A 27,437-nucleotide genomic window follows, 5' to 3' on the forward strand; every position below is an offset into this window, starting at 1 on the left:
ACTTTTGTACGTAGCCTCTTAGTGGCCAAGTGGTAAGTATGTAAGCTTGTACAATAAATTCCGGTTTCGATACTCACAAAAAGAAAGCTCATGTTCACCTATTATTATTTAAATGTCGAAAGCTGGGAAAACATTTGAAGCCAATTAGCCTATTGTATGTATCGTTAATTAACATTCTAATTAATCAAAATTTTCTATATTAAATCAACTGAACTTTGTTGCTTTTATGCTGTCTAATATTCGAAACAGCTTTCGGGTTGGTGAGCAAGCTATAGTTAGGTAAGTTATCACAAGCTATCCAATAATATGATATTCAACCTTCTCTTTACTGAACTTATAGGCTGTTAAATAAAACGAAACTGAAAAATGTGATACAAAGTTGTATTTTATATTCAAATCTGGTGTATATCTTACCTGTTATTAACAGCTGAGCTATTTTTAGATCCATCACATAGTGTTATGGTATGTTCATCTTGTTTCCTGTTGAGCAATAATTTATAACATTTGTAACCAAACGTTTAGCCTAATGCCTAGATATAAATATATTACAACTAAAGTAACATTGATTTAAATAGTTGAGTGAAACAGAGAAGAAAAGATGCAGAAACTATGTTGATCATTATGTGAACAGGTCAACTTATAGTATGTACATCCAATTACGAATACACGATATTTAACGATATGGGTTAATAATATTTCAAGATGAAGTACAAAGTATAAAAAATGTCGTATTCTTACCTAACACAAACTGTATTTTTACCCAAAGTTACCAGGACATTGCTTTGTTCACAAGAACCAGCACAATCTGGTTGGATCACATTTCCTGTTGTGTCCATTCCACACCGCAAACAGTCTTTCCCACTATCTGTAACGTATGAATGTTAATTAGCAGTTACAAGTATATTAAATACCTTCTTAATATATTAATTACTTAACAGCTATAAAAACAGAATAAGTTTGGAATTTCTGACATTCTAATGCTAAGATAGGGAGCCATACCATTTTCTTCAGTCTACTTTTATGGCGCCATTATAAAAATAATACGTTAAATTATTTCATTCAGGGTAACTAAATCTCTCTGTCACATCGGGTTATTTCCTGTGTCCGTTGAGGGAAATGAACCCTAATTTTAGCATTGCAAATCCGTAGACTTACCGCTGTCCCGTATAAAAGTAAAACCTTATAACATTAACCATTAACTACATAAATATAATAAGTATTACTCTTTAAGTGCCAAATTATAATTACACACTAACAGTACTATAATAATTACCATATGATGGCAAACCATGAATATAACAGTAGCATAAGATAACTTTTCTTCTATATTATTATGACAGATTTAGTGTTAATAATTCATTATTTAAAAAAAAAAAACTATTAAACTAATCATTTTTAGCCTAAAGATACTTGTGGGGTATGGTGGAATAGTACGAGTGGCTGAGTGTTATTCACGGTTGACTTCTGGAGTGTGGTGGAATAGTACGAGTGGCTGAGTGTTATTCACGGTTGACTTCTGGAGTGTGGTGGAATAGTACGAGTGGCTGAGTGTTATTCACGGTTGACTTCTGGAGTGTGGTGGAATAGTACGAGTGGCTGAGTGTTATTCACGGTTGACTTCTGGAGTGTGGTGGAATAGTACGAGTGGCTGAGTGTTATTCACGGTTGACTTCTGGAGTGTGGTGGAATAGTACGAGTGGCTGAGTGTTATTCACGGTTGACTTACGGAGTGTGGTGGAGTGGTACGAGTGGCTGAGTGTTATTCACGGTTGACTTACGGAGTGTGGTGGAGTGGTACGAGTGGCTGAGTGTTATTCACGGTTGACTTCTGGAGTGTGGTGGAATAGTACGAGTGGCTGAGTGTTATTCACGGTTGACTTACGGAGTATGGTGGAGTGGAACGAGGGGCTAAGTGTCATTCACGGTTGACTTACGGAGTGTGGTGGAGTGTTAGTCAAGGTTGACTGTATGGCGGAGTGATACATGTTAAATAATGACTATGAGACTGATTTTCTAACAAATATTACCCGCAATTTCTTAAAAAAAACAAATTTTAACCCTTAGCCAATATACAATACGTCCCCGAATTTCCCCTTATTGTCTCTCTTCCCTTTATGGGATCGCAGTCTCTACTAATTAGAAAACTCTCTTCCCAGATAAAAACTCTTTACTCTCAAAATCACCTTAGAATAATACACAGACCTATTTTCAGCATTAAAAACAGTTTCTTTTCTTAGATTGTAATAATTTCCATTTAGGATGGTAGTCTGCTATTCGACTAAAAAATTCCTCAATGGGTTATGTCACACCCTCTCAGTCGCACACAGGTAAATCTGATACTTTATAACGTTAAAAATTGGGTTTCGATACGTATGGTGAGCACAGTGCAACTAGGCCATTGTGAAACTCTGTATTTAATTACAAACTAACAAAGAAACAATGAGTTTTACAAGGCATTCGTGGTTAAGTTTCATCCAAATGAGGTTAAAAATCCGTTAAGTGTACTTCCTCAAGACGATCATTTAAGTTACTTTAACATTACCTGACCTGCTTCTGACAACATCAGATGATTTGTTTCACTATTTGTGTTAATAAAGATATTATTAGACGAGATGAAGTTCCATCATGGTCACGACCTATTGAAAGTTCATAAACTTCGAATGTTTGTTGTCCTTCAAACTCAACTACAAGAACTCCAGTCACATCCAGACCGTCACGTGCAATTTGTAGCGTTGGTTAAAAACAGTAGAGGCTGTGTCTCGTGACGTTATGAAATAGAATAACTTATTTATTGGTCACAATCTGCATTATTACTACTCTCTGATTTGGTGGTGTTTTGAATTTCGCGGAAAGCTACACGAAATTTACTGGGTACCAGTGTAAGACTAGAAGGAAGGAAGCTTGTCATCACCGCCTACAGCTAATTCTTGAGCTACTCTTTTACCAACGAATAGTGGATTGACCGCCATGTTATAACGCCTCCACGGCTGAAAGGGCAAGCATAATTGTTGTGACGGGGATTCGAACCCGCGACCCTCAGGTTACGACTCAAGCGCTTTAACCACTGTCCATGTCTAGCCTTAAAATACTGTGAACCTATTCGTCTTAAAATAAAACGATAACTTCAGTGTTTTATAACAAACACGTGCAAATAAAATACATCGATGTAAAACATGTTTAGATAGTTCGTTCTATTTAATACCTGACAGTAGAATCAGTACATATTTAATAACCCATTCTGCCAGCTTGTACCATTAAATGCTGAATAATAAATAATACATTACTTTATGATTAAAATAACGAATCGAATATAAATAACATACGAAAATTATAATGTTATTTAACTGGTCTAATAATTAATAGAAAATTATGTGATTATTCTTATTTATAAGTATTGTATAATTACACGTCAAGCATAGCGTTATAATTTAAACTGTTTGTAATGAACGCTATGTTTTATATGCGATATATATATTATGCATAGCTTAAAATAATTCTGATATTTGTAAGCTCTCAAGTTAGCTAAGAAATGCATGTATTGACACTATATAATAATTGGCTAGTTGGCTAAGAATTTCGTTTGTTTTGAATTTCTCGAAAAGCTACACGGGGGCTATCTACGCTAGCCAGCCCTAATTTAGCAGTGTAAGACTAGAGAGAAGGCAGCCAGTCATTACCACCCACTACTAACTCTTGGACTGCAGGTGAGCAGGGACCACGACTCGTAATTTGAGGGTCAGGATTCGAACCCCCTTCACACCAAATATGCTCGCCCTTTCAGCCGTGGGAGCATTATGCCACGATCAATCCCACTATTCGTTGGAAAAGAGTAGCCCAAAAGTTAGCGGTGGGTGATGATGACTAGCTGACTTTCTTCTTGTCTTACATTGTTAAATTAGATATGGCTAGAGCAGATAGACCTCGTGTAGCTTTGCGCGAAATTCAAAAATAAATAAACGTTTTCTTAACAAATTTAGGAATTATACTTTCACTGGGTCTTCATATATATATATATAACTCTAGCAACAATTTACTTCAGAGACATCCTAAAACAGCGGTTATTGTATGAAATAGCAAGTATGGAGAAGTGTACACAATATTATTACAACACGTGTCTCTAAATGTTAAACTATGTGTTACATGTTACTGTTTCATGTACAAAGTCAAATTTACGAAGGAACTTTGGCTGAATATCATTAAACACCACTTTCTGTCATGATATTTAATTGATTAAGAACAAAAATAGATTAAACAGTAGAGTTTTGAAAACTAGATGAATTATAATACCTTTTGAAATTTTGTTACGGATGTGACAACAAATTTTTGGACATCTGATTTGTAAACGTATGGAGTGTAACGGGTTGGCAAACTGCGTTAAATTATTTATATTTCTATATACGTGTAAAACTGTTAAAGTAAACTGTTTCTCTTTACTTGTCCTGAAAAATAGACGTAAATTAACGTAGAGAATAAACAACAGTAACTTCTGTACATCTTTAATAGTTTCATTGACCAATACCTCTTAACTTTGATGTGTTATAGTTTGTGTGTTGCTTTTCTCACGTAAAAGACATTTGTTATTACCATTCTTAATATGTTAAATTTGGAATGTACACTAATGACGAAAAATACATTTGTTATTAATTACATTACCTTTAAAAAAGTGAATTCCCTATAAAAGAATGTTGAATATATTGTACAAAACATACCATTACTGAGTCGGCAAGAAGTCCGTCTCCACCACATACTCCACAAGAGTCGACCAATACAGGTTTGTGTGTTATTTTTCGCCCTGAACAATCTTTATATTCCAGAGAGAACAAAGAAAGGTTTTGTGCAACAGAAGGATGAGGAGAACAAGGCTGAAAAATTTTAAACAAGAAACCCGTTGACAATGTGAACTCTTCATTACATGATAGAAGTTCCTAAAAACATATTGAATTTTCTTTCGATATCGCAATAACGAAATTTAGTGTTCTAATCTTTTTTTTTCCAATTTGTAATAACTGTCGGTAAACATATCAAGTCAGTACAAAAACATTTATATTGGAATTTTATTTGTAACTGCACTTTACCGCCACGTTGTTTTTACGTGAGTGAAACATTTTGTGAAACCGCAGAGGTCACGTGATGTCATAGTTCCCCAACTTGCCACTAGAGGAAAGATGTTTCCAAGCGTATTGTCAGGGTATGAAATGTGGGAAGATGCTTTGTGAGGTTGGTGAAGGTATTATTAAATGTTAATCTGTATGATGTTACATAAAATTATTATAGTTCTTAACATTATATTTTTATTAATACTGACTTTTCTATTTACCAAAGGTAAAATTGAATATATAATTTGTGAGTAAAGACCTAATGCATATTTTATACAGCTGCTTTCTCTGAAGTTTTGTCTATACACAGCTTTAATCCATGAAACAATAAAATACATGTAGTCAAACAGTATGCATTAGGCCCCTACATGGTAGAACACCGATTGCCAAATTATGGTATCACTGATATAAATAAACTAACTTAGGTTATATATAGTAAATTAAAAAGGATTCAAATAGTTCCATAAATATTCCTGTAAAGCATTAAAATTCTATATATTATCCCATGTGTCACATTAATTAAAGATGATATGATATTTCCAAACAAAAATAATTTATTATTAATAGTGTCTAAAGTGTTTCTATTTTCATATCTGTCATTATCAATAAGCTTCATTTCTGGATGTTATAACATTTTAATTTTATGGTCTTGTTTGTTTGTTTTTGAATTTCGCGCAAAGCTGTATAAAGGCTATTTGCATTAGACGTCCCTAATTTAGCACTTTAAGACTAGAGGGAAGGCCGCTAGTCATCATCACCCACCGTCAACTTTTGGGGTACTTTGTTACCAACGAATAATGGAATTCATAGTAACATTATAATGGCCCCACGGCTGAAAGAGCGAGCATGTTTGATGCGACGGGAATTCGAACCCGCGACTCTCAGATTACGAATCGAACGCCTTAACCCTCCTGGCCATGCTGGACCATTTTACGGTCTAACTGGATGGTAGGGTATTACTGACTTTATCGAAATAGCAGCCCTATTCGCAGCACTAGACTGTAAATCAATACCAAAACGTATTGTGTACAGTGAAATCAGTGGGGGGACGTAAACCAATTTGACATATTTGTAAAGAACGTCAGTCAGCGTGTACAAACTGATGCATGCTATCCAACTATAGGAATGTGTTGAATCACACAGGCTGGGATGTCGTGGAAAATCACAGAGAATAAGATACAAACGAGGATGTTGTAGTTACCACTTTTTGACAGTTGCAGACACTTAACATAGTGGCTGTGGATAAGGAGTATAAATATTACTCCAAAATAAACTCTGAATGGTATGAACTCAACAACTGTATTAATATACACTGTTGGACAAAATCTTAAGGCCAATGAACATAAAGAAAAAAATATGTATTTTGCGTTGTTACACTCAACCACTTATTTGAGTAGAGCTTCGAAAGATGAAAATAAAAATAAAAAACGTTTTTACAATTTAATAGAGAAATTGTGAACACTATGAAATTAGCCTTAATACTAGCTGGTCAAAAGTTTAAGACCGTACTGAAACGAAGCGTTAATCGGTAAACACCTAACGAAATTTAGTCATTTGTGTTCAATCATAAACGTTGTCAACATCTCCCACTGACATCTCTTGTGTTACATTGGGTAAAAACATGGCAAAAGATAAAAGTTGACAGAGTTTGAACGTGGTAGAATTGTTGAGCTGTAAAAGCAAGATCTCTCTAAACGAGTCATCACTGATGAGATTGAGCGTGAAAAATAATTTGTGGCAAATTTCTTAAAAGACTCTTAAAAGATACGGAACGAGAATTTCAAGTGGTCGGCCCAAGAAAATTTCGCTGGTGTTGATCAGGATGATTCGACGGGTTGTCCGGCAAGACATCAGCCGATCGTCGAACCAGACTAAGGCCCTTACGAATGCAGAATGCAGCTCAAGAACAATAAGACGGAATCTACAAGAAAAATGCTTTAAAAACCGCAAACGTATTTATAGGCCACATCTCCTTCCACACCACAAAATAGCTCGCTTAAAAATTGCTGAGAAGCACCAAACATGGGACTAAGAAAAGTGGATGAAGGTTTTGTTCTCTGATGAGAAAAAATTTAACCTGAATAGTTCAGATAGCTTCCAACGTTGCTGGCACGATAAAGATATCCCACGATAAAGATATACGACAAAGTTGAGGAGGTTCCATCATGATCTGGAGTGCTTTCTCCTTCCATGGAACAGTGGAACTTCAGGTTATACAGAGGCGTCAAACAGCAGCTGGATACATTGGCATGTTTGAGAGAGCATCCTTATTGATTGAAGGCCCTCACTTGTGTGGAATTTACCGGATCTTTCAGCATGACAACACTATAATCCACTATACCCGCAGGACATTTTGGTATGGTCTTAAACTTTTGAGTCTTAAACAGTTAGTATTTAGGCTAATTTCATAGTGTTCACATTTTTCCTATTAAATGATAAAAAAGTTTTTTCATTTTCCCTTTTCTTATTTTCATCATTCGAAGCTCTACTCAAATAAGTAGTTGAGTCTAACAACGCAAAATGCATATTTTGTCTTTATGTTTATTGGCCTTAAGATTTTGGCCATGAGTGTATATCACTGGGGGGAATATCTCACGATGAAAGTAAACATTAGGGGGTAACAAAGTTTGTCATACACTGCTTGTACAAATGTTCTTGAATAAACTATTTTAAACAAAGATTTGGTTTATGTTACTGTTTAATATAAACTTGTTGTCTGGCATGGCTAGGTGGTTCGGGCGCTCGATTTGTAATCCGAGGGTCACAGGTTCGATTCCCTGTTACACCAAACTTGCTTGTCCTTTCAGCCGTGGGAGCGTTATAATGTGACTGTGAACTCCACTATTCGTTGGTAAAAGAGTAACCCAGTCGTTGGCAGTGGTTTGTGATAACTAACTGCCTTTCTATATTCTTACACTGCTAAATTAGATATGTCTAGCGGAAATACCCCAAATGTAGCTTTGCGTGAAAATTCAAAACAAACAAACACAAACTTGTGTAATGGGCTGTAGGTCCTTACTGATGGGAGATAAGGGCAGTCTCTTTAAGAACAGAACTATTTCATTAAAATGCTTCGAATTTTGAAATAGACAAAAATTAACTTAAAACTCGTTAGTTACGAATTTTAAATATGCAAATTATGAAACATTTTAGAGCAAATTGTGTTCAATATAGCATGTTTTTCAAAATACTTTTACTGCAGCTTGTTCAACTGGTGCTCCCAATGGCTCAGCGGAATGTATGCGGACTTACAACGCTAAAATCCGGTTTTCGATATCCGTGGTGGGCAGAGCACATTGTGCAGCTTTGTGCTTAATTAAAAACAACAGCAATGTTCAATTAGTCCACTGTATAGTTTTATAAAAAATATTTTAAACTCCGTTTAGACGAACTTAGAAGAGTAAAAAAGGTCATCTCCAAACCTAGACTGAAGGTAGGAGACCATGTGGATTTATTCAACATATCAACCCACTGTCCTCTTAAATTAAAACGTTTATTGTATCTGTCTAATTATTGTAACATAAGCACAGCTCACATACAAATACATTTATTGATAATGACAGCTTGAAAACTTTAAAATGTTTGAGGGGTGGATGGTAAGGAAGTCTATAGAAATGCATGATTTAAGGTTCAGCGGTTGAAAGACGAGAGGAAAAAACATTATGATAAATCTGATAAAAACTGGCACTTCCATTTATTAGTACCATGTAAAGACATTGAATGTTATCCAAAATCATTTTGAAAAACAAAAACTATATTCACCCATTTTGTAGAAATTCCAGAATCAGACATATTCCAAGCTGAGTATATTAACAATGTGTATTTCATTGCCTCCCACTTGTTCCACCAGAGCCAACTTGAATTGGCACGGAATCTTATGTGGTCAGTAGCAGAAAGCAGGACAAAACTGTGGACGTTGGATGTTTTGTGTAAATTATTTAAAGTACAAAAGTCCTCACCAGAAATCATTTTCATGTCATACCTAACGACTTTAAGTGATGTCTGATGAAAAGAGGCTCCCACTGTCCACCTTTCTTATGGATTCTCGCCTCCCACTCACCTACACAAAGAAGAAGCATAATTATAGATTTAATTGATAACGTAAAAGTTTCTGTGAATAATTTATCACTATCAAAATACCAGTTGTTTTCTAAGAAATCCACGTCTATCCTATTACTTGTTGAAAAATAGAAATATTAAAGAATGCAGTCTGTCTATTTACAAGCCTCACTTGCACACAGGTTATTTATGCAAGTGTTACTTTATTGTAGATCGAACACAAAATAACAAGGTAATAAAAGTCAAACAAACTTAAGATACATCATTCCTGCAGTAGAAATGTGTATGTCATGACTTACCAAGGCAGAAATTTCCTCATAAGCAGAATTGCTCATGTAATTGTTCATAACCCATCCCACAAGATGCTTAACACGTTATTATCAAACATATAAAGTAACTGTTTCAGTAGAGGAACTCTTAACAGTACAAACTAGGATATATAATAACACATTTACACATGAAATATTAATATAAAACACGTTACATACATTGTAATTTATAATAAGATACCTTTCAAAGCATGTCTCTTTAAAACACAGTCGCCACGTCAGTAACATGTACAGGATATATTATTCATAATACGGAATATCAATGTGAAATCATACAGCTATTCATATTTCACGTGTATCTTAAAGATAAATGTCATTACTTTTCAAATAATAACTCACTTTTCTACGTCATCCACATAACGTTTACCTTTCATAACAAATTTATTAAAGTTATAATTTCATTGAGTAATAAACACTTCTGAGGATTTTAGAAATATTATAACACGTGTTGTTTAAGGTAAACTATTCCTGAGATGGAGAATTAATACCTAAATTTAGATAACATGGAAATGGACCTATGTAATTTCAAGTGGTTGTTTTTTCCAAACCGGTCAATAAAGATATGTAATAACTTCTTCAAATTTTCTCACCAATCACATTCTCACCCTTCCTATTGAAGAAATAAAGTACCTTATAGGTCTCACCCGTTCGTCCAGAGTTTTTCTGTTTGGTTTAAACTTTAGACTTAAGAACCAAACATTCAGTTAACTGAAACGTTTGTATAAATATTTCAACTCCCAACAATTTTAGTCAAAGATTTACAACCAAATTGGAGCGAGGTTCCCCATTTGTTTACCAGTTTTTATTTAGTTTCGGAATTATAAGACAGAGGAAACTATATCGGTTCTATGTCCACAGCAGGTATCGGAACTGGATTTGTAACGTTATGAACCACATAAATTTCAATGTACCACTTGAGAGGGGTCTAAATTAGGGAAAAATAAGACAACGAAAACGACAATAGAGCCTCTTCAGAGACATGTAAAGCACACTGTATTTTATATCTTTCGTCAAAATATTAGGTAGCTGTTTCTATTCTTTGAAAAACAATTACTGAACATTTAAAATGAGTACAAGGTAGCTTCCCACCACTATGACATAAGAAATGAAGTGACAAGCACGTGAGGTATGTGGAAGTATTAAGGTATTATAAATATTCAAACGTAGGGTTTATTTTTACCATCGTGTTTCACTCACAAGTAACAAAATGACGAGTTTTTGAAAGTTACTTATGTTTATGGTAGTTAGTACCTGCGAGTTATTTGATAACACTGACATTAGGTTCTTGTGTGAAACGTTATGTTAGTACCTACCAGTTATTTGATAACACTGACATTTGGTTCTTGTGTGAAACGTTATTTCCTAGTAATATACTGTCGCCTAAGGAAACCACAAGCTATAAAAATATGTAACTGTAAAAGAAAGTTTACATTACAAATTTTATAGATCAGTGAGCACTGTTGTTGGTAATACACGTGGAACCTCACTACCAATGAAACCTTTTGTTTAGAATTTTGCGCGACTCCATTTCTAAATTTTCCCAAACATTTAATTTACAATTAAAATAATTCTCAAGACGCAAAGTAAATTAAAAAAACATATAAATAGAATTTTACAAATTTAAGAATTAAAATCTTTTTAAAAATCAAACTTTCTGATAATTTCCACTTAAGATAGTTCCTCGTTCGTTTGATATTCGTAACAACTAAAAATACTATATTCTGTTACTGAAGTTTGTCCCCCGCTAGTTGAGCGGTAAGACTACGGACTTACAAAGCTAAAATCAGAGGTTCGATTCCCTTTGGTGGACTGAACAGACAATCCGATGTGGCTTCGTTATGAGAAAACACAGTTATATTGTTATGGAAACGTATCACAGGTCGGCTGTATTAAAACTGTTATTAATATATAACAGAGAACAACGTTATTCTCTATCACACACATATATATAAGTTTAAATACCCATACCAATCGTCTTGAAATAAGTTTTTACTTCAAATGGGTTTTAGTCATCACGCATCTCATGGATATCAAAACTAAATTTGTTTGGTAATCTAGGTACGAACTAAAATTTCTGGTTCATTATTTAGTGTGAAGAGTCCACGTCATTTAAAGTATCAAAACTATATATATTTAGAATTCAGTTGAGGCTTTGATGATCTTTTTATAAAAAAATTTCAACTATGGTTTCTGTTTAATTCAAGTGTTTTGAAGATATAATGCTAGAGGTTATCTGCACCACTAGCGGTCCTTAACTTTGAAATTATCGGCTCGATAAATGTTAAGCTGTCACCAAAATACAACGATAATTCTTGTCAGGCTGAAGAATGGAACGTAACTATATCTATTATAACGTACCCACAGCGGAGTGCGTTTTTCATTTCTTTTTTTGCCGGTAAAGGAGCACTAGTCATAAAACATCAGGTCCATAACACGATATGCAAACCACTGAGCAGCTTTCGGCCTATTTGACATGTGAAATACACTACATAGCCAAAAGTATGTGGACACCCATTCAAATGAGTGGGTTCGACTATTGTACCCACACCCATTGCTAACAAGTGCACACAATCAAGCATACAGCCATCCAATCTCCATAGACAAACATTGGTAGTGGAATATATCCTATTGAAGAACTGAGTGTCTTTCAACGTGGCACTATCATAGGATGCCACCTATGAACAAGTTAGTTCGTCAAAGTCCTGCCCTGCTAGAGCTGCCTTGGCCAACTGTAAGTGCTGCTATTGCAAAGTGGAAACGACTTGGAGTAACAACACTTCATTCACGAAATTGTATGCCATACAAGCTAACAGAATGGGACTGCTGAGTAAATATCGTCTGTCCACAGTTGCTACACTCACTACCGAGTTCCAAACTTCCTCTGGAAGCAACGTCAGCACAAGAACTGTTTGTTGGGAGTTTCATGAAATGGGTTTTTATGGCTGAACTGCCACTCACAAGCCTAAGATCACCATGCCCAAGCCAAGCGTTGGCTGGAGTGTTGTAAAGCACACTGCTCTTGAACTCGGGATAAATAGAAACTCGTTCTCTGTAGTGATGATTCACGTCTCATTATCTGGCAGACTGATGGACGAATTTGGGTTTGGTGGGTGCCACAAAAGTGCTACTTGCCTGCATGCATAGTGCCAACTGTAAAGTTTTGCGGAGGAATAATAATGGTCTGGCTCTGTTTTTCATGGTTTGGGCAATGATTATTAATTCCAGTGAAGGGAAATCTTAATGCTACAGCATACAATGAAATTCGGGCCCGGCATGGCCAAGTGTGTTAAAGCGTTCGACTCGTAATCCGAGGGTCACGGGATCGAATCCCGAGCACCAAACATGCTCGCCCTTTCAGCCGTGGGGGTGTTATAATGTGACGGTCAAACCCACTATTCGCTGGTAAAAGAGTAGCCTAAGAGTTGGTGGTGGGTGGTGATGACTAGCTGCCTTCCCTCTAGTCTTACACTGCTAAATTAGGGATGACTAGCACAAATAGCTCTCGAGTAGCTTTGCGCAAAATTCAAACCAAACCAAATTAGTCTTGTTTGGCTGAACGCGGTTTACAAGCTCCCTTTTTACCGAGGAAGATATTTTATGTCCTCGTAGAAATACTTAGTCCGAAATTAACACTTTGAAGTTGAACAGTTCGTAATGTTTGAAACCTATAAGCACTCCTGGTCAAATTCCGAAGTTTTCTGATTTTTAAGAGTTAATCATTGTTATAGCTTCCGAAGTTTATGGTATATTGACTATAGCCGACCAATAATATTCCTTTCTGTCTCTTAACGCGTTATGGCATGGCATGGCCAAGCGTGTTATGGCGTGCGATTCGTAATCTGTGGGTCGCGGATTCGCATCTCTGTCGCGCCAAACATGCCCGCCCTTTCAGCCGTAAGAACGTTATAATGTGACGGTCAATCCCACTATTTGTTGGTAAAAGAGTAGCCCAAGAGTTGGCGGTGGGTGGTGATGACTAGCTGCCTTCCCTCTAGTCTTACATTGCTAAATTAGGGACGGCTAGCACAGATAACCCTCGAGTAGCTTTGTGTGAAATTCAAAAACAATATATAGTTTATATAGTTTAAGGCGCGATTCTCGAATGTTCAACAATCTTCAAAGACACTCTAGCATTTGCATAAAACAAATATTTTTTATTCTTACGCTCAAAAATCTTTATAAATTTAGAAAACATGGGGACTTGCGCAATATACATCCGACGACATATGTCACATGCATCAAACTGAAACAAAGTAGGTATTAAAATAAACGTATAACGGTAAATCCATTATACCTCTCTCCTTAGAAAATTAAAAATTGTCTTACAGACATCCTTCACATTACACGAATGGTATCTTGAATTCTTCTATTATTGTTTGGCTAACACAGTTTACAAACTCACTTTTACCGAGGAAGATATCTAATGCTCTTGAGAAAACATTAACGTTTGAAGTTAACTCACTTATATTTACATTGAACAGTTCATACTTTTCAAAATCTATAAGTGTTCCTGGTAAGATTCTGTAGTTTTCCAATTAATGAGTATTAATCACAATTCCATCTTTCGAGGCTTGTATTATCCGGACTGTAGCCTGTTGTGTCTCTCAGCGAGTCAATTTATATTGTTTAAGGCGCAATTTTTGAATGTTCAATAATATTCAAGAACACGCAATAATTGTCGTAAAACAAATATTGTTGATTCTTACTGTAAAAAAATTTCTACAAATTAAGAGAAAAGGCGGGACTTGCACAATACAAGTGCAACAATATACGCCACATGCATCAACTTCAAATAATGAGTGTTAAAATAAACACATAACGGTAAATTTGTTACAGTGAACGTTCAGTAACACAATTACCAAATACCTATACAATTTTCACAATGCACATATTTATAAGTCCACATCTATATCGTGTATTAGATGTGAAAACACGAAGTAATGAGTAATTTAAAATACGTGTACAACTTACAAATATATCTATATAAAACAAACTAACCTAAATGACTTGAATGAGCATGAAACACAATCATTCCTAAAGACCTGAGAGTTGAATGTTCATACAATGGATCCGTATATTCAACAACTGGTCGTCCTTGGTCGGTTTCATTTACAGTCAGAGTTGGAAGCTGGTCAAAATGTGGGTTCCTTCGGGCAGATGGAGCATAGTTAACTTTCATCTAAACAGAAAATATTGTTTTAATCAGTTATATAACCAAGGAACGATGAAGAGCGTTATTTACACAGCACAGAATTGATGTCAAGTTGGACATCTAAATACTGTTTGTTTGTTAAGTTGGACATCTAAATACTGTTTGTTTGTCAAGTTGGACATCTAAATACTGTTTGTTTGTTAAGTTGGGCATCTAAATACTGTTTGTTTGTTAAGTTGGACATCTAAATACTCTTTGTTTGTTAAGTTGGACTTCTAAATACTGTTTGTTTGTTTGTTTGAAATTAAGCACAAAGCTCCACAATGGATTATCTGTGCTCTGCGAACCACGAACATTGAAACTCAGTTTCTAGTGGTTTGAGTCCGAACACGTACCATTGTGCCACTGTGGTTGACATCTAAAAAAAAAAAGAATGTTTGAAACCCTACTGGATTGAAGAATAACAACAAAACAAAGAAGCATTGCAAATAAATAGAACTGATGAAATAATGAAACTCTAACTAAACAAAAGAAGTATCTACAGAAGTAGAGATCAGATTTAGCCAATATACTGAATGAAGTGAAACTACAACTAAAAACACACTCTATATAGCTTATAATAGAAGGGCAACAAGTACATTGTTTAGTGTATTGGGGTAGAAAGGCCAGCTGCAAGTTCACCCTGTTTATAGATATATTTTCAAAAGGAGATAAGGACGGGAAATTAAAGGTTTTAGTTTTGTTTGGAATCAGTTTGTAATTATTGGACAAAAGGATTAAAGTTGGAAGTCCTGAAGAAATAAAAGGTGGTATGTGGGTGTATTTTTATATTAAAGCCACATCGGGCTATCTGCTGAGCCCACAGAAGGGAATCGAACCGCTGATTTTAGCGTTGTAAATCCGTAGACATATCGCTGTATTAGCGGAGGGCTGAAAGATGGTATATTTTTAATATGGGAATATTTTACCTTTTTGTACATCTCGTGAAACGGTAGAGGTTGGGAGTTTTACATCATAGAAATTTACTGTGAATTATTTCTAGTTAATGGTGTATCCAAATATTAAGTGTAATTGCCTTCCCAGAAATTACTGCAGACAGTGAAAGACAGTTGGAGTTGAGAAATTGTGGGTTTAACCATTAAGCTCCTAACCTTCAACTGATTTCCTAAAGTTGTTGTCTTGTTTCACATTGGCGTCTGTATTGTTTTTAATGGATTAAATATCCCCAATGTATTACGTTGCTATGGCCACAGACTTTATCCATAATGACTTTTAATGATGACAACAAGGACTAGTCATGGAAACATTAATTTAGATTTTGTCGTTTATATTGTTGACTAGAAATCGCACATTTACAATTAACTTATTTAATGATCATTTCTCTGTGTGTGTGTTCCTATACATATATATATATGTATGTATGGTCATGTTGGAAAATTGAGAACATACTTTGATATAACCTCTCAGCTTCCACGTTTAATGATACAAATTATTAATATCATACATAAATATTCGCCACCTTATCATTACTTGTTTTATTTTATCTAAATGTATAGAACATTTCTATTTTGTTATTTATTATTAAATATACTCAATGTTTCAGTTAAACAATTAATTCCCTGTTTATTCCCAGTATTGGTTTGTGCAACATATTATATCATCATTTACATGTACATTATTCTTATCGTTAAGTGTTTACCCAACAGTTTTGTGTGATCCATAAATACAGCAATGTTTTGTAGTAAGTTCTTAGCTTTATGTGTTCTAGCAATTTATAGATGAGAATGTTACATCGATAAATTAATTATTCTGGTGAACATTATGTCAATTATTATTTGTTTAATAACAGTGTTAACCAGCGCTGCCTTTGTTTTTTGTAGTTTTTTTCGTTGGGAGGGGGCTCACTCCTTCTGTTTTCCCATTCTTTATTTAGATAAGTAAAAGAAAAATGATTTTATTAAAAATAACCTTCGATTTGGTGTTTGAAAATAAACTACGAAATTGTTTTAAAGTAGGGCTTCCTTGTGAATAACGTTTTCTGTTTTTCCTTGACTAGCAAAAACAAATATGCCCTTTTGGAAAATATTTAGATTATCCTAGATAAGTATGCGTGCATCCGTTCTGGCGAAGAGGATACGCCTAGCTCTATTTTTCGTCAACACTCACCAAATATTAAAATCTGAAACGTAAATATGTATATTACATTGTGTTCAATGTGCTTTAATGTAGTTAATATATATTTATGAATACGATTCCCTATTCACATTGATGTATGAAGGATACGACAAACAAAATAAAATATTATACTTTATAATGTCAAAAAAATCTAATTACAAGTATAGAACCACCCAGATTAAAAAACATTAGAATAAAATACACTCACTGACTTGATTCTAGATTACTAATATTATATTGTATAGGCTAGGTCTGCAGTTTGATTTTTCGCGCACGATATTCTAATTCTGCACATATTTCTATTGTGTGCGAGGTTAAATGTATGACGCATTTGTAGACGCGTAGTTCATAACTGTGAAGCAATAGCCCAATATTAATCAAATATATGAACGCGAAGTTCATCTCATATTCCACCTGATACAAGCGCTCTAGCAGTTACGCTGATTTTACTTTAATTCCAGTGTACAGAATAAGTAATATAATGTAAGCCTTACTCTTTTTGTCAACGAGTCTATTTATACAAGGTAGACGACATGATTTGATTTTATAGGCTTGGCCTATTGTTTGCTTTTTCGCGCAAGACACTCTAATTCTGTATACATTTCTATTGTGAGTGAGGTTATAAACACATATATACATATGATGTATCAGTAAATGAATAGTTAATTATCTATAATTAAATAGACCTATAGTGGCATATTCGCAATTAAATGTTAACTCAAACCTACAAAACATGTCAAGTCTTCGTACAATTTATTCATGTAGTATTCATGTAAACGATACCTAAACGGTTCGGTATCGGTAGCAGACAACTAACGAATATATCAACCAAAAATAGTCGTTTTGCCCATGATCTCAATGAGGGAAACGTGATCTGCGCAGTGAACGCGACGGACAAACAGAAATTTCGCGTTTTGTACACAGATTGTAATTCAAAATAAATAACCTCAAGTTATGATTATAGAATTTGATGTTTCTCTTTTTTACTGATTAAAAATTGGTTTTACATTCCGACTTTCTAATGGTGCTTAGGTTTGTTTGTATTGCAAAACTGCATAATATACCCTCTGGGCTGAATCCACTGCAATGCTTGAGTCTCGAATTTTAGCATTACAAGCCCTCAAGCTCACCGCTGGGTTGCTGGAGAGCATCCAACAAGTATGTTCTGTAAAACAGCCATTGCCTTTTTAGTCCGAAAACTTTTAAGAAAAGACATTCAATATGTGCCAAGTTTACAGATTGAATTTGCTTTGTTGTAAATTGTTGTCTTTGTTTGAGAAACGTAATGTTATATTTGAGTGGTATTATCAGTTGTCCTTCATATATTAAAATTAAGTTTTCTGTTTCCCCTCTAGTTATGTGCGTGTAGAAACAATTCGAAAAAGGAATACGAAACCATCAGTTTCATCGGTTATCTTATAATTTGAAAACAGTTCATTATCACGAACTACAAATGATAGTGAGATTAACGGTTTGTCACAACAACATTGAAGTTTATGTTTTCGTATAGTGTGGGTTGACCCTGTATTATTTCTATGTTGTAGGTGAAATATGTATGCGTCTTTGTTGTATTTATTACAAATTGTCTTCTTAAATTAAATGAAGAATAATAAGGCCAATGTGTTAAATTTTGTGTAACATGAAAGAAAGCCTTCTGAATTTCTGAAACAGAAAGTGCAGGTCACATCAAGTGAATTTGCTCTTTATTTAGACAAAATTCGCAGAACAAAATGAAGACTCACCATGAAATACAAATGAGAAGTATCAACAACCACAGAAGATCCGAAGAAATCGTACGTTTTCAAAATTACTGAAACTTGAAACTCTCCACTATATCCAATAGTTGGATTAAACGATATTGGTGTGTCAAAATAAAATGTTTGATTTCCTTCAGGCCGTAAACTTTCCCACTCTGAGCTGTAAAAGAATTGAACATAACAAACAAACCTCAGTAAAAGGTTAGGAGAAATTTAAACTATAAGGTTTTGTGAAATTACGCATAAATACAGTCCAGTTATACATAATCGGATTATATTTATTCAGAAATAATGTTAGGTGATATTTAAACTTTAACCTATTTTGGTTGAAACGTATATAAATATAATGGTCGATTAAATTTAATTTTTCAGTAATTTCTATAAGTTCCCCTATATTAAAATATTTTAACAATAAATACTCTTTAAATAGATTTATAAGCAACACAAATACATGCCTCTCAATTGTTCTAGTATATCTGTTTATCAGACCAATAATATTTTGAGAACGTTATATTCATCTACTGTAATAACATTTGACTTACATAACTAGTAATAAAATATGAAGAAAACAATATCATGCTGATACGATACACTTATCACGAATATTACATGCTTATATTTCTTAAAAGTTCTATCAATGTTTTGGGTATTTAAAACCAAAATACAGTTCACACAAAAACAATTGTTGGATGTTACAATATAAATAGCACCTCAACTACTACGATAAGATGGAAGGAGGATCAACACTGAAATATTTTTGAAGAACTTGTTTCAACATACATCTCTATGGAACTAACGTATGGACATACGCGCGTTAAACTATTAACAAGAACTTGTTATGCATTTTCGCTCCATGATTTTACTGAAAGTATGTTTCAAGTTAATCATTTTTCTAAAATGAATTTTTACAGACATATGTACAATACCAAAATAACAAGGTGGATGTTGATCCATCTTGGCCATCCTATCCATTATACTAAACTTTAAAATAGAAAGGCAGTTCATTTCAAAAGCCATTCGGCCTGTTGGAGAAGTAAAGCTGTCATAGCTGAGGATGACTTACCCTGCCAAGATGCATATCTGTGTCTTACCATTAAATACGAATAAAGATAGTGCATCAACACCACCATTTCGCTTAACAGTATTAAAACTTCAGTTATATTCCTTCTAACTCTTCTAAAGCAAAAAAACACAATCAGAGGTCTTATCTTCCCAGAAGAGCCTGACCATCTCAAGTACCATCTAGTAGCCTTCCTCTGAATCCTTTTCAACAGTAATACCACATGGATATTTGCTTTTTACTAAAAACTTAGCATTTAAAATAAAAACGCCCAGTTAAACACAAGAGTGCTAAGATTGTATTACACATCCAATCATTCTTCTACATCTTGAGAACCTTATATTAAATGCTGCTTGTGAATTCCTGATGTCATCCTTGTCGAATTGCTAAGCACTTTGATTATGGTTAATCGTCTATGGAAAGTCAACATGTGTGAGATAATGGTCCATGACATGTTGCTTCTCCTAATATTGGGTGAAAGAACAGGATATGACAGGAATGGTATGGTTAATATATTATTATTGTCTGTTTGTTTGTTTGTTGAATTTTGCAAAAAGTTCTTTGATGGTTAACTGTACAAGCTGTTCTTATTTTGAAATGATAAACTGGATGTTTGGAAACTATTCAACACCAATCGCTACCAAGATTTCGGCTACATTTTACTCATAAAAACCAGTATTGACTGTCTCATTATTCTGCCTCATTGACTGAAATCACAAACATGTTCCGTGAAGAATTTGGTGAAACTGTCCATATATTATAACTCGATTACCCTAACTACTAGGCTAGGTCAGACTCGTATTATTATTATATATTTTTTTTTTATTTTCACTCAGATGTCGTTATTAATCCTTAGGTTGCTTAAACTGAAGAAATGAGAGACCATCTTTCAACTCAAGTTGTCTATGGTTAATTTCATTTTTAATCTCTTTTCCTTTACTTTTGTCCTTTTCTTGGATTCTATATCTATGTCTGGTTCTGAGACGAATATGAGTAATAACTGTTTGAAAGATGGTCTTAACATTCTGAACGAGATAACAACAAGAGTTATAAATGAGTTAAGAGGATTTGTGTTTGGATTTTTGCCTAGGATCGAAGTTTATAAAGAAATAACAAATTTGTAAGAAATTTTTATAATATTTATCAGAAAATACATTTTAAAATTAAATTAGATAAAGATCTACCTTAAGGTGAGTGTATAGATTTTTAAAAGTTTTCTAGGAGAAGACATTTTCTAAATTTTTCTTTTGTGAGCTGTATAATTTATCTCAGGTGGTATTCATTTCCTATGGTGCTGCTCCTTTGTATAGATGTTACAGAAAGATAGAAAAACAAGGCATTGCTTAGTTGCTTCAGGTGTTTTATTATATTTATAAATTTACAGCCTCACTGGTTGATTATAAAAGGTATCCAGTTAGTGTTATCCTCATTTAAATCTAGGGAATGCTCGTGCTTGACATATATGTGTATGTATTTCTATTTCCATTAATGCACTAAATTAATTGAAATTTCAGTTATTATTTTAAACCCCTCGAGGTGGAAGAAGGTTCTGTACTTTTATTTTACCTCTTCTGGGATCTAAACATTCGCCCACGTGTTTACGTGGGAGGCGACCCATGAAAGGAAGGAGAGGATCTTGGTGGTTGAGAGATCAAACCCTAACATACCACTTTGGACTTGAATTCTTGTAGATGGGCAGCTTTAGGGTGGCCCCCAGGTTGAATCAGCTGATACACTTGGGTTATAGTCAACCAAGTACCAGTGTTGGATGTTCTCAACAAGTGTTGTGGACATTGTGTCTGATACTGGTGATTGAGTATAGTGCTCACAAAACCCTGGTGTTGTTGCAGTGTCCTTATTTGGCATTGCAGTGTGTCCTCTCAAAGAGCTCCATGGTGGGTGGGAACAGTGGACACTGAAATGTATTCTATTTATTATGGATACTCCTATCCATGAAAAATTAAAAAACAGATAATTGGTAAACAACCACGTATGGACGACTCTGTTATACAGTCACCATCACAATCGGACTCAACACCTCGATTTCTGATTCCGTATTCATTATTTGAGAAATTTTTAGGGTAGATGTCTCCCTTTTTCATTCAGAAAATATTATAGGAATTTACTGCTCCCCAAGTCAGTAAAAAACTTGCACTCTGGAAACATTTTGGTGGAAACATCGACATCACAACACCTCAAACTCCAAAATATGAAGATAATCTGCTGAGGTTGGTCCCCATGTAACTTTGAATTCCTCAAGAGAAGTTAAATTTGAAAGTTATTTAAAGACCATTCCCGAGTCGAAAATCTTCGCTGGTTTCTCCGGCTGAGGCGTTTAGCAGTGCACCTTATCTCCACACGTAAGAATGGGATAATGCTGCATGCAAATGTACTTATTTTAATGTTTACATTGCCCCATCCACTTGCAGTCATAAAGACAGGACACGTAAACTGTAAGGCAGAGCCATATATTCCCAAACCTCTTAGATATTTCCAATGTCAGAGGTTCGACCACTCGAAAACGTCATGTTGTGTGTCTTTGATGTGTATTCGTTGAGGTGGTAAAGACCATGATGCCTACGAGTCGAAACTGGAGCCTCGCAGTGTTAATTGTAACAGTTCCCACATCTCTTACTTTCTTTCTTACTCTAAAAGGATGGAGGAAAAAGAGGTGCAATTCTTAAAATACTTTGAACAATATCTTCTATCCAGGGACTCAGACGTTATCATCATCACTCGATCTCAGACATATGGTACATCACTCCATATGAGTCACTTTTATACCGTGTGAAAAGCCTTTTGCCCTCCATGATTAAGTGAGTTGATTAGTCAATGCCCATCTCTGTCTCTACCATTCCTTCCAGTGGCTCCCCTGATTTCAATTTATTTGGCTCCAGCTTCTAGTGTCTGCTTGGGCCCATTTTCTTCTTCAGCCCCAAGATGCAGAACGATTATTCATTCACGCTTTCATTCGCTGGAATCTACGTCCATTGACAGATACCTGCCCAATCGACTTAAGGCAGGATTCATGGAGGTTGATAGACCTCCTATAAAAAAATGGTCAGAAACAGAAGGACTCTTCACCCAAGTAAAAACGACCACTTTAATATGTTGGAACTGTCAAAGTTTTCATTATAATTTGGATGACATCAAGGTGCTGATTGATTCTAATCATCCTCACAAGAAACGTTTCTGAAGTATGCCGATACAATTACCTTTCAGAAGTTTCCTTTGTACCTAAAGGACAGGTTGTGCAGTGGACGAGTGAATGGAAGGATGGCTCTATTGGTCGACCCACCTTACCTTTGCTATTTGATATACCCTTGAAGATCAGAGCCATCCGTGTTTCCTTCTTTCAGACAATCACTGTTTGCTCTCACTATCTGTTTCCTAGAGAGATCTATGATCAATCAGACCTTAATGTTCTCATTGGATAATTACTAACTCCCTCTTTAATTCTCGGAGACATTAATGGACTTAATCGCCTCTGAAGTGGTGCTGATACTGATGGGAAGGGTCATTCCAAAGAGCAAACACTCTCGGACCACAACCTCTCTCTCTTCACTTCTAGTTCATATATTTATATTCATGCACCTAGTCAGTCTTTTACTGCTATTGATCTCTCTATCTGCTCCCCTTTGCTCTTATCTCTCTTCTCTTGTGAGATTGACAGTGACCCAGGCAATGATAATTTTCCTATCATTCTGAGAAAAACTAGCCATGATTGATGCCACCTGGCCAACGTGCCTCTGGACTAGATCAACTAGCTCACTTTCACAGCTATCTTACAACAGCATCCAACTTGGGGTTGTGCCTTTCTACCTCAGTGGGCTATGCTTTTTCAGAATAGAAAGTCTGTCATTCTTTTCTTTGACCTTCGTAACCAGGCATAGCTGGCTGAATTTGGTCTGTTCTTGAATGACATCGCTGTATCCACTGGTCAGCTCATCATAACAAGGCTTATTACCATCCCAAAAAGTGACCTTTCTTTGGCAACGTGGATACTCCTGATTGGGAGCCCTGCATTCTATTTGCCGAAAATCTTTCGAACCATCCTTCCATTCCCATTAATGCAGATGGTTCGAAATCAGGTGACTCTGTGGTTGCAAACAGGATCCTTTCCACAGTTTTTGTGTTCAATGCCGAATTGTACACCATTTCTCTTGCCCTGGATTGCATAAAAAACTATGCAGAACATGAATTATACTATTTATACCAACATGCTTAGCTCTCTACTTGCCCTGAAATCGCTTCGCATTAGTTCTTACCCTTTTCTCGTCAATATTCAAAATCGACCATTTCTTATTTTCCTTATTCTCCACTTTTACTGGATACCAGGCCACGCCAGTATTAGCGGGAACGTGCTCTCAGACACCACAGCTAAGTTTCTTTCTCTGGTGCTATCACTGCCGTGCCTGTTCTATACATGAACTATGGTCCTGTATTCAAGGCTCGGCTCTGCGCCAGTTGGCAGTCCACTAGGAGTGACCAACGTGATAACAAGCTTTTCCAGATCAAACCTCCCATTGCAATTTGGCCGTCTTGCTTCCATAAGATTTGGAAGGAGGAAGTTGTTCTGACTAGGCAACACATTGGTCATAGTTTTTAACTCATCACTTTTGTTTATCTTGTACTGCTGCACCAATGTATAGTCTGTGTGACCCTCAGGTCACAATAGTTCACATTTTGATGTCATACCGTCGTTACAGCCGTGAATAACGGCACCAATTTAGACATGTATTTTTTATGAGTTTTATCCCTAACGCTGAACAGTGTCATTGGCGATGCTGACACTGTTCATCTTACTTTAAATTTTAAGGGTCATTAACCTTTTTAATTCTATTTAAGTTTGTATCAGAAACTTGGTCATTGTTTTATCTTAACTTGATTTCTTTTTAAATGTTTTAATAATTTCACTTTTATTGTTTTCCGGTTGTTTGGCGCAGATAGTCTAGTTGCTTTGCATCAATAAACGCCAAATAACCAAACAATCAATCGTTTAAGACCTACCTAACCTCTTTTATTTTACGTCGTTTATTTTGTTTTAATGTTCGTTTGTTATTGTTAATGTGAATGCATATATCTCAGTTTTAATTTGAATATAATAAATATTTTATACACATGTTGAACAGATGAATCTAGTATGATCATATTGTAACAGATATTTGTCTTTGACTTCAGTTGTTGAATCACGTACAAGATATTTAGTGTGGTTTAATTATGTATTAGTCAGTTACTTTTTAAATAAATGAAGCTGTTTTATTACTTGTGGCATTATACAAATGACTACAAAACATGATGATCATAAACTATAGAGATAGTTGCCCGTTAATAGTTTAAGAAGGAAAAACACGTGTTTCATCTTATAGTTCACGTGAGTCACGTGTAACAACAGATTAAAATATGAGCTAAAAGGGTTTGATAGAAGTGACAGACAATGCTGAAACAAAATTAACAGCCCTGATCAATTGGCATATTTTTTCTCCTTAATTGACGAATAAGCAACCTAAACAAAAGTTACAATAGTCAATAACTTTTAACCATTAACCAAGGGAGATAACCAGGCAGTATCGTCCACCATCATAAGGACTTTGAATCAAATAAGAGAAGTGGATTACATTAGAACCGAAGTTTGTGCTGTGCAGGATCTTTGAACCTGTTGGTCAAATGGTTAGTGCAGCTTGCTCTTGGAATTGGTTCTGAACCAAAAAAGATAATTTTTAGGATGTCTTATTTATTCTCATATTTTATTCATGAATCGTTATAAATAATTGTAAAGAATGGTTCAATTTAAAGTCGTTTAAATAAATTTATGAAAACATCACCTTGCATTGATATTGTTTTAATAAAAACACATCTGCGTGTGTATGTCTTGTTAAATCAAGTTAAGCCTTTTTTACTACACATGGAAATATTTTTCCACGCAATATATCCCATAACATTAATAATTTTTAGTATTTAAAATTATTGCTTCTTCTAGTGACAGAAAAAACAACAGAACTAAACCTTAGATTGTAAACTTATTTAATGATGTATAAACCTACCTTTCTCCTTTTCTTGTTTGAATAATAAATATTCCGGGAATACCTGATGAATTACCCTTCTGATCAATGTTGCCAAGTTCTAGCCAGAAATTTTCAAGACTGTTTAGTTTCACAGTTTCAAATGAACTTTCTGAAGTTTTGTCAGGAGTGGTCATCATTTTATTTTCAAAGTCCGACATTTCAACACTTGAAACTATCGAAACAAAGAGAAAAACTTGCACATAAACACATATTTTAAAATTCAAATACATATACCCAAATTCAAATATTTTTTTGTATAGCGTAAACATGAAAATGAATTTTTTATGTTCCCATTCAGAAATTAGAATATAACTCAAGCCTTTTAAGGCATTTAATGTCCTTCTACGTCAAAGTTTCTGGAAAGAGAAAACGATGTTATGGATTACGTTTCTGGAATTTCTTTATAAAAATATTTTGCATGAGCATAACTGTAGTTAAACCTGACTTTTATAACTTATACAGATAACAATATACACAACTACATAACATATTATTTAGATACAGTTTAGAATAAAATTTTGAAGTTTATAGACGTATGTTTCTATAGATTGACCTACACTTTTGGAAAACCACCATCAATAAGTTCTACGAACTAAATAACTAAACGTTTTATAGCATGACCTACATTTTGAAGGACCACCATCAATAAGTTCTACAAACTAAATAACTAAACGTTTTTATGGCATGACCTACATTTTGAAGGACCACCATCAATAAGTTTTATGAAAGCTTATAACGATATGTTTTTATAAAATTACTCACATTTTGGAGGACCACCATCGACAAGTTCTAAGAAAAGATTGTCTTTAACGCAAAACACAGTTTCTTTATGTGCTTCGTAAAATATCTTTCTTTGCCTAGACTGTAAATGAGGCTTGAAGGAAGAGGGCGTTACCATCTGACAAATAACATGTATGTTGTGACCTGTCCAGAAACCAAAACGTTCATAATTAAAATCCTAACCTATGAAATATCAAAAATTAGATCATGGCTGAAAACGTTAAGAAAAATGGTTTACTTCTAAACTGTTTTATATTTTATAACGCATTCCAAAATAAGTGAATTGGTATGGAATAATTTACTAACAATATGTGTATATTAAACCTTTTTGTATCTCAGAAACGCTGGAATGGGTTTTAACACTTTTAGTCTTGAAGCAGGGAACAACGTCTCGACCCTCCTAGGTCATCTTTTATTAAACGCTGAATTTGACTAACTCGTTCCTTGAAATCAAATGTCAGTGAATCGTTCCCAACAAAGTCTAGAACCACAAATACTGCACTAGTGTCCCTGAATCTTCATATATCACTAATTTCCAATTGGTACTTAATACACGGATTGAAATATTTTATCTTTATTTTTTGTCACAATAGATGAATATTAACAAATACAGATCTTAAGGGTCGTTTTGATAATGAAATGAAAAGTATGTTATACCTTCATATTGCATTCTGGAACAATGACTCAATGAGTTGTTAAAGTAACAAAGGAGAAACGGTTACCAGAGAAAGTGGAAAAGTGAGTTAAGTATTCATTCAAGATTGATCCACAAGCCAATAACAAGCAGGATCAGCATACCCAGGTAGTTAGGACACTCGACTCGAATCTGAGGGTCGCGGGTTCGAATTTCCGTCACACTAAACATGCTAGCCCTTTTAGCCGTGTATGGCGTTACAATGTAACGATCAATCTCACTATTTGTTGGTAAAAGAGTAGCCCAAGAGTTGGCGGTGGGTGGTGATGA

At 34.8% G+C, this 27,437-nt stretch overlaps 3 protein-coding genes across 3 annotated transcripts in view; all 3 read right to left on the reverse strand.

Annotated features, from left to right (window-relative positions):
- LOC143245643 (uncharacterized) overlaps positions 1–5,206 on the reverse strand; it is a 39,992-nt gene extending 34,786 nt beyond the window's left edge. The window contains exons 1-3 of the mRNA XM_076491992.1: positions 4,710–5,206; positions 739–865; positions 415–480 (exon numbers count right to left, since the gene is read on the reverse strand). Of these exons, the coding sequence (XP_076348107.1) occupies positions 415–480; positions 739–865; positions 4,710–4,746 (230 nt within the window). The 5' untranslated portion in view covers positions 4,747–5,206. The remainder of the gene's footprint in view (positions 1–414; positions 481–738; positions 866–4,709) is intronic.
- A 3,658-nt stretch (positions 5,207–8,864) lies between these two features.
- On the reverse strand, positions 8,865–26,611 carry LOC143245372 (uncharacterized). Its single transcript, XM_076491636.1, has 5 exons — positions 26,456–26,611; positions 25,673–25,865; positions 18,554–18,728; positions 14,483–14,663; positions 8,865–9,156 (listed from the first exon to the last, which is right to left on the reverse strand). Exons 1-5 carry the CDS (start codon positions 26,589–26,591, stop codon positions 9,068–9,070), a joined length of 774 nt encoding a protein of 257 aa, XP_076347751.1. The 5' UTR covers positions 26,592–26,611; the 3' UTR covers positions 8,865–9,067.
- Positions 26,612–26,838: 227 nt separating this feature from the next.
- Positions 26,839–27,437, reverse strand: part of LOC143245644 (uncharacterized) — a 31,711-nt gene continuing 31,112 nt past the window's right edge. The window contains exon 10 of the mRNA XM_076491993.1: positions 26,839–26,954. Coding sequence (XP_076348108.1) covers positions 26,839–26,954 — 116 coding nt within the window. The remainder of the gene's footprint in view (positions 26,955–27,437) is intronic.

The sequence above is a fragment of the Tachypleus tridentatus genome, chromosome 2 (assembly GCF_004210375.1).
Source record: "Tachypleus tridentatus isolate NWPU-2018 chromosome 2, ASM421037v1, whole genome shotgun sequence".
NCBI classification, from domain to species: Eukaryota; Metazoa; Arthropoda; class Merostomata; order Xiphosura; family Limulidae; genus Tachypleus; species Tachypleus tridentatus.